General features: G+C 38.5%; 1 protein-coding gene across 1 annotated transcript; it reads left to right on the top strand.

The window, feature by feature from the left end:
• Positions 1-7,560: 7,560 nt before the first annotated feature.
• On the top strand, positions 7,561-12,422 carry nkpd1 (NTPase, KAP family P-loop domain containing 1). Its single transcript, XM_072660779.1, has 4 exons — positions 7,561-7,604; positions 8,160-8,288; positions 9,690-11,503; positions 11,614-12,422. Exons 1-4 carry the CDS (start codon positions 7,595-7,597, stop codon positions 11,854-11,856), a joined length of 2,196 nt encoding a protein of 731 aa, XP_072516880.1. The 5' UTR covers positions 7,561-7,594; the 3' UTR covers positions 11,857-12,422.
• The last annotated feature ends 2,576 nt before the right edge of the window (positions 12,423-14,998 follow it).

The raw sequence follows: 14,998 nt of genomic DNA, 5'->3' as shown, positions 1-14,998 counted from the left end.
TGTCTCCATTCCTTTTGTGTCTGCCTTTCCCTTATGTTCATTGATCATATATCAAATTATCAGTTAATCTGCCTACCCATCCCATGTTGGCATCCACCTAAAAGTCAATTTATAACTCAGGTTACAAATGACCCTCTAGCCCTTCTCCTGCACCAAGACGTCTTGTGTTTAAAGCTGAATTTTATGAATAGCTTGTACATGCTGACATTCTTTAATCTCTCTTAATGGCAAAATATGTTATTCCTTGTGTAAAGTCAACCCACTGTGGAGCTAAACAATATTTGTTGAATGTTAACCCATGAAAAGAATTTAATTCATTTGGCCACTTTCTTATAAAAAGGATGTAACACAGTAAGCCAGTTCATAACCTATTTCTCTGACTATTCCATTTCATTCTGGCTCCTTGGCATAGCACCAAAATTGTCTAAATCACACGCCACACTTTTGTAGCCTATGTCTGGAGCACAATAGGCTTGTTTATGATGTTTCTGACACTGTATTTACTACTGTTTCTAAAGTAATAAACTATGGTATTGGCACATTGGCAAATAGCAATTCAAGCCTATTTTCCACCTTTTGGTACAGCATAGTAGATAACACAACTGCCCTCCACACAGCAGACTGGGTTTTCTTGCTTAGGCCTTGTCTTTCACATCCCACAATTTGCTAAAACGCACTTCATCTTTTGAACAAAATAGGTTTGTTTTTGTGTGGTTTCTGATTCTATGACATTTTGTTTTCTATACAATTGGCCAGACAAGGTATTATGGGCAGATAAAATGTGGATGAACCTTGGGAATGTGGAATAGAAAGCTCAGCTCATAATGGAAAGCCTAGCACATCATCTGTAAAACACAATGGCATGTGCATATGTCTGCCAACTGAATTGGCACATTTATCTTTGTTGATGCCATACTGTTTAGATTGAACAAAAACCCGGGGGATGATGATTCACTTTGCATGGGTTAAAAAACATGGGTATATGGTTCCACTTATAAACACAGGTAGAAGAATGGGTCCAACTAAAGAGCTCAGGGACTTTTTTGAAACATGGCACTGTTCTAACATGCCACCTTTCCAACAGGTCAGTTTGTCAATTTAACACCCTGCTAGAGCTGACTGTTCATCTCTACATGCTGTTTTTGTGAAGTGGAAATATCTGGGAACAACAACAGCTCAGCCTTGAAGTGGTAGTGCTGAAGACATCTGTCTTTGGTTGCAACACTTAGTACTGAGTTCCAAGTTGCCTCTAGTAGCAACATACTACAATATCTGTAAGTTAGAAGCTTCATGGATTGGATTTTCTTTGCTGAACAGCCCATACAAGCCTAACATAACTGGAGTGAACTCCGAAGCAGTAGAAAAGCATTCTCTGGAGTAATGAATCATGCTTCACCACATGAAAATAAACAAATCCTCCCAGATATGTTCTAAATTCTAATGGAAACCTATTGGAGAGTGTTATAGTAGCAAACTTCATATTAGTAATACAATGTAGTGTACTAAATAAAGTCAATTGAATAGGCACAAGGATTGATGTTTTCAGTGCCAAAAAAGTGAAATGTCAGCTGAATGCCTACATACATTTCCCTTATCGAAAGGGGGAAACGAATGCAAAAAGTCTGGCAGAGAACTGAAGATGTCTAAAGTTTTGGGAAAACATGCCCAAGCAAGATGCAGATCTGGTGATGTTCATAAGTTACAAACAGCTGCCTTCCAATGTCAAGGACTGTAATCAAGTACTAAACAATACAATCCAATTGAATTATGGTCTTCAGAAGTGGACACTATGAGGTCTCTTTGGTTTACCCAATACAGACATAAATGTTATCTAATTAAAGTGGGATGACATTTTAAAGTTAACAACAGCACTATGTGCTTACAAGAACATCTCTTCATCGGTATCACCTATAATCTGTTTTAAATGGCTTTTTCAAGCAATGCCATAAAGAGCCAGGTTTGTAAAAGAGACGTGTGAGTGTGAAGAACCTGTAACGGACGTAAAGGATCTTTACCAAGACTCTATTACAAACATCTCTTTTACAAACATGATCTTTCATGGAACCAAAAGAAGCTATTTTATGGCATCACTTAAATAACTATATATAACTAAATAATAATTTGAAGCACCTATATTTTTAAGGGTGTAAAGGACAAAGTGAGAAAAGTGGTTTGTGGCAGAAATTTGGTAACAGCTTGTTGATCCTTTGAAAGGGTCGTTTGTACATGGTATTAAGAAAAATAAATATGACAAGCTGAAATAACGTGAACATTAGATATTTACAAGTACAAGTAATGAAGATAACATTCCTGCAGTAATAGTTGGAATTTACATAGTAGAAAAAGAGTAAACAGTAAATGTCTAATTTTTGTGTTTTGCATGTAGTTGTCATGCATGTTACTAAAGTAGCTATGTTGCTCTACTAATAAGGTAGTTAGCACTCTCATAGAACCTGTTAAGAACTGTTTTGCAACATGAAAGAATGTTTAAACATTACATTTTGATTGATTTATTGATTTTTTTAGTTGTTTTATTGAAAAGATATATTAAAGCCTAACACTGGAAATTTGAAAGTTATAAACCTGAAGAAAAACATCCACAATTGCAATTTCATAATTTGCTGAAGGAACAATTTTTCTTACTTACTGTATTACAGAAGGTCAGGTGTATGTTTTGTTTCATTAGGTGGTTTGGACAAAAGAGGGCAGCATTGCTCACGCTTGTCTTTTATTCTCCACTGTGCAAACTTGGAGAGTACATTTTGACTTGTGTTGCAATAGTTTTATGTCAACAGCAGGGGGCAACATCACCTCGAGATTTAAATTGATACTGTGTTTTGTGTGTGTGTGTGTGTGTTTTTTTCTATTACTGACTGACTTCTCTTTGATGTTGAGCCTAAACCTACAGTATAGCCTGAAGATGAGTACATTAGAATTGAAAACAATATAGCAAAATTGTCATAGTCCCCACAGAGCAAGTGTTCTCATTATATAAAAAAATAGCTTCAGTGCAAAAGAAAGATAAAAATGAGAAAGCAGGGTAAATGGAAAAGAAATGATGTGGGGAAAAAGGGCTCTTTGTGAAATTATATGAGGAAGAAAAAAAAGATCTTTAGGAGTGTCTCATTTTGGGCTGTAATTTTTGAAAGTGATGAGACCATATTGAGACACTGCTTCAATATTGAGTCTTAAAACCCTAATTTTGGGGACATTCAATGGCAATTATTAAAGAAGGCTATATATGACAGCAATCTGAATGTCAGACATGATGGATGGGCTAATTTCAGCGTGACTTGGAGTGTGATAAACTGATGATTAAAATTTCACGAGCGTAAAAGAGGCATTCCGATACATCTATAAAAGGCCAACGTTAGCCACTTTACTCTCAGTTCAGGTCATTTGGGATGACTTTGCCTGGAGAGTGGCAATATATGGAAATGTTGAGCAGTCCAAGCTGAATTGGCAGATTTCTTTTGCTTTTCTAACTTTTTTGGAAGTTTTTTTTTTTTTGTTTGTTTCCTAATTAGTTTTTTTATTCCGCTTTCTTTAGGATGCCCTAATAGGAGCATTATTCAAACACATGATAGGGATATAAAGGCACAACACTATCAGTATACGGGCCATTGCATTAATCTACCTTTTATCTGACACAGCAGAAATTGGGGAGAATAGATTGTCCCTCTAATTCTAATTAATCCAACAGGGAACATTTGGGTGCACCAATTATCACGCCTAATTTATCCCTGCTAGAAGAAATCTATTTATTGAAATGTGAAAATGTTTTCTCTCTGTCTTGTTCCTCATTTCTCTTCCTCACTGATGAAAAAAAAAAGTTCTGTTCAAAGAATCCCAGTCCTACCAGCTGTGCAGAAAAGGCCCGAAGTTTGCTGCCAACTCGTTGTAGTGAAAACGATCAGAAAGAATGAGCACAAATCCAGTTCTTTTTCTCATTTCAGTTAACCTGGAATGATCAGGAATATCTGACACGCAGGACGTGTTATTTTGATTCGGAGAATACTTCAGATCTCACCAGTTCAGAAGATCAGCTTTAGATGAGGTTCTGAGAGAAGGGAGAGAGAGAGAGAGGCGTCAGAAGGACAAGCTATGTGTTCTGCGCCGTTCTACTTGATCAAAAACCTAGATTGCTGACAAAGAACACAACACAGCAGTTCTTTTCTCAGATGAGAGAGCTGAGATGCTCAGGATGGACTGACGACAAAAGAACAAACCCTTCATTCCGGTATTTTGTCAGTGTTTGTAGTTTGAGTGGCCATCAACCTTGCTTCATTTAGCAGATCCACCCATTCTTAAACTATGGGAACTGCAGGAGGGCATGAGATGAGATGAGAAAGAAAAACAAAATAAATATTTAAATGATTATATTAGACTTTTTCTGTGACTGAGTATTTTTTTCTCAACACATACATTATCAGTTTATGCATTTGTCTAATTTATCAGTATATATTTCATTTAAACTATTTCACCCAACCTTCTTACAATAGCTCAGCCCTGATTAATTGAATTAAACAAATGCACTGCTTTATGTTATTGAGGTCCTTGTTAATGGCAGAGGCACAAAAACAGCATTCATTTACAGCATTTGGCTGCTGCACTCATCCAGAGCGACCTACATTTGAGGCATGTTGCACAGATAGTCGAATTTAGCAGTAGCCACTTGGTCCTGTATCCTGTTAAAACCTGATTTTTCAGTGCTGTGCAAATTATTTTGATATACAATGGACAAAGGTGAAAACAATTTTTATAGTTGGTGCCCCAAGAAAACAGTAGTAAGCATTTACTGATCAGACCAGCAAACTGGTCGTGAGCAAAATGAATGTGAGCAAACACTCTCTCAAACAGAATCCACACATAACCATGTGAGTCATCATGCTTTGTTTGTTATGTAGCCGTAGAAAACATAGAACTGCTCAGTCCTGCATATTTTTCACCATGGCTAACCAACAAGATTTCATAAAATTCACACATGCAATGTAAAGTGAAATCCAAGAAATTTGTAACATTTGAAAAAAAGATATTTCATACATATTTTATAAAATAGAAAACAGTGTCACTACAGCTAACTTCATTACATTTACATTTACTGCATTTAGCAGACACTCTTACCCAGAGCAACTTCGCTATTTACTCAAGAATAACCTTAGCTAGTCTGAGTACAATAAAAATTCAAAGCTACCTCTAAGCTTAGACACTACTAAACACAAGTGAATAAGGAGTCAATAAGGAGACATTTCTGCTACTTTTCTCCATTATGGAGCTTCTAAGTGGAACTAATGGATGGTAACTCCGGCTAAAATTTCACATTCTACTATTTTTACGTTTATGGTTAGGGTAATAGTAAGGATAAGGTTAAACTTAGGTTTAGATGTAGTAGGTTTAGGTAGAGGTGTAGGTTAAGGTAATAAAATTACACTGGTTAGGTTAGGTTTAGGTGTAGTAGGTTACGTTTAGGTAGAGATGAAGGTTCAGGTAATAAAATTACACTGGTTAGGTTAGGTTTAGGTGTAGTAGGTTACGTTTAGGTAGAGGTGAAGGTTCAGGTAATGAAATTACACTGGTTGGGGTAAAGGTTAGGTTAGGTTGAGGTGTAATAGGTTACGTTTAGGTAGGGGTGTAGGGTCAGGTAATATAATTACACTGGTTAGGCTAAGGGTTAGGTTAGGTTTAGGTGTAGTAGGTGCTGTTCAAATAATTTGATTTTTGTTTGTCTGGGTTGCATATGCATGGGGGTTGAACATTGTATACTGTATACATACTGACACGGTCTTTTAACTGCCTATGTACAATTTTCTCTTGAGCCCAGGCTGGCCTAACAGAGCTATGTTTGTGGCAGATTCCTCAGTGACGGAAAGTAAAATAACAGTGTGTGATAGAGGGAGTTCTTACCTACAGATTGGAATAAACAGTTAACATTGTGAGGGGAGGGACACAGATATTTCAGTTGCAGCACATTTACTAATGGTTTTGAATTAGATCAACCCAAAACTGCATTGAGTTTAATCAAACACTCTGTAATCTTTGAGCTCTGTGTCTTTAAGATCAGGCCTGAAAACTACTTCCCTAATAATCTGGTGGTTTTCTTTCTGTCACACATGCAGTGTACTTATACTTAATTCCTTACTATAATAATATTTTTTACACTTTTCCCTGTACACAGAACATAAAAAACACATATTTAATTCAAACATGTTAATAATAGAAGTGACAGTGTATATTCGTTTGACAGATTTCCTGGTCTTTTCTAGGTACAGGAAAATGCATCTAAATTCTTTGTCAACAATTCCTTTACTTCATTTAAAAGCATCCATTTAAAAACTCGTTTCATTGAAATTCATATGAACATATAAAGAATAAATCTGAGATGTTATGGGTCACTGCTTTGACCAAGATTGACAGCAGAGTTTACTCCCAAGAGCTGTCCATCACCCTCCATTATACTGGACTCCAAATCCAATTTTCAGTTCACCTTCACATTTTATGTACTTCATGCATTTACCTCTCCCCTTGAGATATACAGGCTGTAACAGAACGATCAACTATGTGTGTGTGTGTGGTGGGTTTGTGGATGCTTTAAAACTTTCCAATATGTAACCAATGCCGACGACTAATACAGAGAAATTCCCAGACTTGGAGAAGTGAGATTCTTCATAGAAAACCAGAATTGACAGAAGCCAATATGCCTTACCCACAGCTCTTACTGAACCACCCTGAACCCTGTACATGAGTCAATAAATCTCTTTGTTCTATTACTCATAGGTACACTCCTTTATTTCCTACTAACAACTAAACTACAATTCATCATCTCGTGAACAGCTTTACTTAACTTTGTCTTTTAGGCATTGGATGTGTACAAACCGATTACAGCAATGTTTGCGCTTGTTCTGCGCCCACAGTTAAGTTTTACGACAGGCCCGAAGTCCAACTTGCCATTGTCATTCCACTCCTACACTCTGGCCAGTTCTCGCTTTCATTTCGCTCTCTCGCCACATAAATGCTTTGTCTCTTTTCTTTATGGAATATTGAGGAAGATGGAGGTTGGAGGCTAGACTTACAAGCAATTTTGTTGTAAACTGAGGGATTGCTTACTGAGTCTGCTTGTGAAAGGTGAGGTATTTCTTTCTTCATTACCATATTTTTCATTGAATGGATTTGGAAGGAGATTTGGTCAACAGATTCAATGTCAATGCTCTGAACAACGAGTTAAATGCATACGTTTTGTATGCGTTCTCATCTAATACATTTTCAGTTTATGTATTTGTCTTATTTAGCAGTGTATTTCTCATTTTAAACAATCACACACAAAATTGGCACAATAGCTGGGCTCGAAATGGATAAAATAAAGGCACTGCTCCGTAATATTGTGGCCCTACCTCTGGCTAATGGTAGAGGCACAAAACAGGCATTCATGCATAACCTAATTTATAACAAACCATATCCATGGACATCAAAACAAAAGCACAGCAAGCATTTTCTCCCTAACAAATATAACCATTATATTTTCTCCTTTTCAGGCTAACTAGAGGAGGGATTTTGTTTTGGTTTTGCTATAGACAGGAAGGACTACGTGCAGACAATCATGGCAAAAGGTACCAAACATTAAATAATAATAATAATGTGTGAAAAAAAGTGAAAAAAGGTGGAAGGAAGCAGCAGAAATGAACATGGGTAAAATGGACAAAAGACATGTTTTGAAGAAAAGCATTCTAATTATTAATCTCAAACAACCATTACAGCAAAATAACAACCAAATGCTTTTGCTCTTTAACTCCCTCACTCAGTATGCACCTTACGGCACACTTGGATTGACCTCAGCCAATTACAGCCATTATGCTCATTACATATCTCCATTGTATTTGTATTAGATGAGGACTTTGCTCTGCAGGAGATTTTGAGGAAGAACAGAATATTGCACCACTGCTTGTATGTAGTTCTAGGTACACAGGAAAAGCTCAATCTAGCTTCTACCAATAAATAGATGTCATTAACTACACAGGGTCTTATGAAGGGCGACATTATGTCTTGACTCTTGAGCTAGAGTGTCTCCTTACACAGTAGGCACAATAGTCTAATCAGCTGTTATGTTTACACTGCTGCAGGTTCTCCAACTCCCTGTCAAAGTTCCCATTCTCTTCTGTTAACAGATCTGTACTCTGAAAATATTTATGCCTATGCCTTATCCAAAACTCTTACCAAAGTCCACCCTCCTCTGACTGTGGGTCTCTACTCATCATGCCACAGCAAGATCAAAATGATCCTCAAGAACATTAAAGGTATGTGCACTTATGTTGGGATGCAATTATTCATTATTATATAGGTCAAGCTGTTCCAGCTCAAGAACACACTCTTGAAAATGGGGTTCTTTTTTAAAGATAGTGGTTATATAGAGAGCCATAACAACTCAAAAAGCCATTTGAGGGACCTATCCTGGAAAACTGACCTTTTAAAAATTGGTTCTATGTTGCAGAAAAAAAGGATTTGTAATAATACAAGTCAAATGACCCAATTTCTCATGTTATTCATCCTGTGTAGATGCCTCTTAGTGTACAACACAGTTTTTTATGTTAATTCTATCATCAAAGTCACCATGTTCTGGTTGTCTTATGACACTTTACGACCAGAGCACATTGACCAGACCAACACGAACAAATACAAATGTTGGGTTGGTGTGCCACAGCTGTTTGTGTTTGGTTGAATTTGACATGTTGACTTTTCCACATGCACCTGTGCAACCACTAAAACTCAGCTCACACTTTCCTGGCTGATTCCACTGTTTAGCTCGTTTCTTGCTAAGCTATCGATAAGAACATCATTTTGGACAAAGAGGACTTACTTATTGCCAAAAAACTTAAAGTACACTTCACACGCTTCCTTGGGAAGAGGCTGTCCTATTATTGGTGTTTTGCCATCTTATTTGAGGTGTAGCTAACCTTTTTAAAAAGCTGATGGTGTTGCTCTGGTTGAAACTGTGTGAGGAAGATAAAACCAGTTCTGTCTTCACTTTCGAGTTTTTCTTTAGTGATTGGGAACATTTTTAATAGCTGGGGGAGCTCTTATAACTGCGCTCTGAGACTAAATAGGATGCAAACATCAGCCAAACCTGAGGTGACTATCAGGAAAAGTACAGAGATGTGAATCTGGATGGGTCTAAAATTATCAGATGATCGCTGCGTTCAATGAAAAACTGTAGGTAATTTAGTAATTTAGTAATTTCAAGGCAGGAGTTAACTCACAGAAGAGCTCTCAAGAAAAAGAAAATAACCACAGGACCCCATGTAAATTTAATCCTGTCTGAATAGGGCTTAAAAAATCTTCACAATCCCCCATTTTTCTTATAAAGAAGATGTGCTGTTTTGACTGGTGGTCTTTGACCGGCATACCACGGACAGTTATTTTTCAGAACAGCCTAAAACAACTGCCAACATTGTCTCAGAATGTTGGGTCAGTTTGCTCTGGCCTTTAGAATAGAGCATCATAACAATTCGCTTGGAAAGCCCTAATTAAGACTTATCAAATCCGTAGTTGGTTTAACTGGTGACTAATTCTTTAATTAGTTAATTAAGCCCTATATCTAAGCACTATACATGTAAATCTTTAGCACAACTTTATATAGCATAGCTTTGCATAATTGTATGTCCATTATTATGTACTTACATGTCATCTTTCTTTTCCAGATCACATGAACGATGAGGCAAAAAGAAGAGAGAAGCATGAACAAAAATCAAAGCCTCGACCACTGAAGGTATCTATTGGAAACCTGCTGTCACTAATCACTCGTCTACTGTTCTATCGACCTGTATGGACGAAAAAGAACCAAAACAGAGAATGCGTCCGCTACATCTTTGTGAAGTTCAGCGCTTGGCATTTTGCAGGTAGTGACATGCTCTGGGCAGGCCTGGCGATGCACTTGTGGCAGACTCTTCAAGACAACTTTGGCAAGCTTCAGTTTGGCCTCTACAGAGTAGCTCAATATGATGAGGAAAAAGACAGTAAGAAAAAGAAGATAGAAGACGGTACCCAAAACTGGAGGTCTAAGAAGATATTGTGCATCCCGTTATGGGCCCTTGTCTTGATGATACTGATTGTGTCACTTTTCATTCTGATCCCAATTGTTATTCTTGGCTTCACTAAACAAAAACAAGCAGGCGAAGGACAGAAGGACTCAGGGTATGGAGTGCTTGAAGGTTTTGCTATTGCAGCCCTTGGAGTCCCAGCAGCTGGAGCTGTGAGATTCACTTTCATGTTGGGCAAGAACCTCATCTTTAACCAGGACCTCAACATCAGGAGACGTTTGGACAACAAGAAGATCAGTGAACAGTTAGGCTTAATGCATGAGGTTCGAAAGGAGATAAGGCTGCTCTCCTGCTTTATTCACTTCATGGAGATCTTTGAGAGACGGAAGATAAAAGTGGTGCTGGAGATCACTGCTTTGGACCGCTGCACACCAGAAAAAATTGTCGGAGTCTTGAATGCCATTAACATACTTCTATCTGATGAAGAAAGTCCTTTCATATCTCTAATTGCAGTTGACCCAGAGGTACTTGCTCAACAAGTAGACCAGGCGAAGGGCTGCTTCACTAAAAAGGACAGAGCTTATGGCTTCTTGGACCGAATTATTACACTGCCCTTCACCATTCCACCTTTGTGTGTTGTGTCAAAGTGCAAAGTCTTCCGAAAAATTGTTTGCGGTCAGTCTGAAATCGCAGTTGACTCACAGGATCATGAGGTTGAGCGATTTTGTGAATCCGAGACCTCGCTTTCTATAGAAGACAATTCTTCAGTGAACACCAGTCTCATTAAAGGTCAAGCCACTGCGTTGATTACAAAGCACAATAAGATAGAAACACATCAAAATGACATACGTCATGAGACTGAAGTAGAAAAGCTAATCCAGTCTGCTTTTGAGAGCATCTTCTTGTGTAACCAAAGTAGGCTTTTCTATTACATCTCAGAAAACACTGTGTCCATGAGAAGAGTGATCAACTCCATCAGGGTGACCATTGTGGTCATGGAAGCTTTTAAGATTGAGGTTCCTTCTCCTGAAAAAGTCGCTGCATGGGTTGTGCTGGTGGACCGCTGGCCTTGTAGACTGAGCTGGATATTTCAGTGTGTGGAAGATGAAGAGCAGATCCTGCAGACTGAAGAAAACAAGACTGAAACGTCAGCTGTCCTTGATAAAAACAAGTCCCTTTGGAATGTGTTCAGTGAGCATAGGGTGGAGCTCCATGTGATTGGGGATGAGGTGGAGAAATACCTGGAAAGAGACAATGATCCTGAGCTCTTTGAGATGTTTCTCAAAAAGGACTTCAAATTCACAGTTGGGGAGATGGCTAAATTTAAGCCATATACCTTTAACCTGGATTATTCCATAAAGAATGAGATGGCCAGGATCAGAGGAAGCAAGAGAGTGAAAGGAACAGGGAGTTTTTTCAACACCTTGTCCCCCAAGACTGTGATTAACATGACTGTAGAAGATGTTTGCAGTGAGGTGAGTAAAATGTCTGACATTTCTGATGCACAACATCCAATCTATCACTCAATCTATCAAAAATGGTGATATAATTGTAAATCTGAGGTAACTTGTATTTATCTCCACAGTTATCCAGAATGAAGCTTCCTGAGAAGTACACAGAGCTAGTAATGGAAAACCATATTAATGGCCAAACCTTGCTCCTTAGTGACCCAGCTGATCTAAGACAGGTCATGCAGATGACCATTGGTGAATGGACAGCTTTTAGAATTCGCTTCCTTGGGGACATGTCATCTGGTCGTATGAACCAAACTAAATTGCTACCAGTACTCTCAAAACCTAATTTAATCATTTGCCCCTCTGGTCTGTAAAATATAACCCTAACCCCCTCCATTATATTGTTTGTTTGTGTGTATTTGTGTGTTAAACCTTAAAGGCCCTGGGTGCCTGAATCTAAGTTTTGTTCCTAATTACATTATTCTCCCAAAGTCCAAGTTCTCTCCTTCCAATGTGTAATGGGCAGTTCCAAAAGTTGGTCAGGTTTACGTCAGCATACTCCTGACCAATCACGAGGTTAACATGGCTCTGCCCATTCTTAACTTGGAGAGCTAAAGCTAAGGCTAAACATGGTGAGCTTAAGCTTGAGGTGTGACTAGGGGAGCAGATGCCCCATGCCCCTTTGTCCCTCATGTCTGGTACCTCTGAAGCCTCTCTGCTTCACCACAGAATGTATATACTATACATCTTTAGTACACTTCTTTCAGTGATAGGCAGCAGCACTCCTCTCAGAGCCATACATGCAAGAAAATTATCTTATAATTTAAGGCCGACTAGTTAGACTATTCCCAGAATGAGAGATCTTTGATTTGTAATTTCTTTCCAGACTATAAATATGCGACTTTTCCAGACTATAAATTGCTCAAGTTTGAGAGTTGACTACATTGGCAGAATGATGGCTTTGATCTCTGGACTTTGCTTTGAATACTTTGAATAGCAGTTCTGAAGTTGAAATAGGCGATGAGTGCCTTTACTGCACAGGGTGTACAAGGAATTAACACTGGAGAAAATAAAATGATGTAAAAACGCTGAATGATGTGCCTTAGGAGTTGTACTTGTAGCTTTAGTGGCATTTGTTTAACAATTAGCATTTTCAAAACCAGTAAACCTTTGTGTTCATCTTGTGTTCACAGTCCAGACGGCTTTACTGAACATGCTGCCCTCATGCAAGGAAGATAGAGACAAATTAAATATTGATTATTCATGACACTTCTTATTCCCATGCCTCCATTTAGCATTATTTGCACGAAATGCGAACTTTTCACCCCTTATTTTTCAGTATAATTAGAAATCACATTAAATGTAACTTCGATTTATGTTTCTGAAGATAGAACATTAGTGAGGGGATAGAAATGAATTGGAAAGAAGCTCAATGCTGGAGTGGATCACGCTAAAAGTAATTATACTTTGGTACCATGCTTGGACTTGTGGTGTCCATCAGTGAAGTTTTTTTGTTCTTACCCAGGCAAGGGAAATAAATCTATGGCACATCTATGGGAATTTGACTAACTTGGACAAATGCCATGAATTATACACCACAATATACACCAGTTTACATTATACAGCATGTTAAATATTACATTTGTTAACATGTGTGAAAATGTAGTATGATCTGATGGTGACTTGGTGCACCAGTAATGCATATTTTGGAGATACTAATAGCCTACAGGTTGAGGGGTCAGAAGCTTCAGGTTCAGTCATACTGTATATATCCTGTTGCAACTGCCTAGAACATAAAAGTCCTAAAGATTGACCCTCTATTTAAATAATACATATTGTTGCCCCTCCCTGAAGCTGTAAACCAACTGTAAAGCTGTGTACTGAGACACAATACTTAGGAAAGACCTTAGGGAAGAACTTGAGGAGTCACTTGGAGTTGAGCTGCCTGCAGAATAGACTGTGAATTAAGAGCTTCTGCACAGACAAATTAAACCTTTGTTAAAAAATGTTTAAATGGCAATACTACTAGAACTAGTTTTGGCTCCAGATGTCCAGATGTTTTAATTGAGAAAGAACCCATATTTTCTTGCCCTCATGTTTTCCTTTCCTGGTCTGTGTCTCCGCTTTGCCCTGCCATGTGCACATTAGCACATGGCTCTGCTTATGTTTGTTCCTCGGCCGGTTCTCAATCTGCGTTCTTGTCTGTACTTGTGTTCCTGTGGACTTATGAAATGCCATCAGTTGCTGCCCAAGTACTGTTCCATTCAAAAGTTCACATCCAGCCAAGTACAGTCCAAATGCCCGGATGTGTTCTTGTTCCGCTCGTGTTATCGAGGATGTATCAGGACGTGACTTATGTGCACTTGGCACAGCCAAATTTCCCAGAATGCATTGCACACCACGCTGCTGTTCCAATTGCAAAATTACCATACAGCGTCCTCCCATCCTCCGGAGTTTGTACTCACGAGTCGAACTTGCCCAGTCAGTTGTATTGAGAATCCCCCCCTTATCTCCGCCTGAGCCCCGCTATGTCGTTAGTGTTCCCACCTGTGCTTCCTTTGTAGCCCGGCCCTCTTGTTAGTCTCAGGTGTTCCTTGTTGGTCTGTATATATGTAGTGCCTTTGTTTCAGTGTTCCGTGTCTGGTCTTGGGCATGTATGTTTCATGGCAGTTCACTGCTGTTAGCTTGGTCTGTGTTATCCTGCCTTATCCTGTCTCTACTTTAGAGACAGGATACTCTACTCTACTCTGCCTCTGCCTCCAAGCTCCTCAACCGTGACATTAAGTAGTTGACCTGTACTATTTTATTTATTTATTTGTGTATTTTTACACATGTGGCTCAGTAAAAATAATAATGCAACTCTAAGCATTATAAAATAAACTTGAACAATTTTTTCTTACTTATTTTCTATGTTGTAATTCCACAGTTCCAAACCCTGCCTTAGCTGCAGCTTTAACCCATAGTGCCAGTGTATAATTTACCACCCCCACTAGGATCATTACTGAAGTGTGGCTGAGGGGCAAATAGGACAGTAAGTAATTTACCAAACATGGAAAACAAATCGGTGGTGTTTCAGGCTGCAGTCATTACTTACCTCTACCAAAGAGAACCTGGCCTGGAGATGGCATCGTTCATCAGGACCATCATGTTGGACCATCAATCAGATGTGTTCTTGCAGAGGAAAAAGAAATGTGCGCTGACATGGGGCGTATAGGTTGTGGCACATGCCAAAGTTTTAGATTAATAATCCATAAAGTTTAAAAGGACAAAGTTACTTGCTGCATCCATATTCTATATGATAAACCAGGAGGAGGACAGAGTACTGTATCATTCAGTATACAGATTGAGCTATTTAAAGCATCACTTTTAGCAGGTGAACTGAGTTGACTTGCAACATTTATAGATTGTCTTGATTTTATAAGGTTTGTTTTGAGTTCATACTGAGGTTCTCAAAGCAAATATTCAATTTAACAAAACTTGGAATTAGAGGCTCTGTATACGATTTCAATCCAATAT

This window comes from Salminus brasiliensis, chromosome 17 (assembly GCF_030463535.1).
Source record: "Salminus brasiliensis chromosome 17, fSalBra1.hap2, whole genome shotgun sequence".
Taxonomy (NCBI): Eukaryota; Metazoa; Chordata; class Actinopteri; order Characiformes; family Bryconidae; genus Salminus; species Salminus brasiliensis.
The sequence above is the reverse complement of the archived record's forward strand: the minus strand, read 5'-3'. Positions and strand labels throughout refer to the sequence as shown.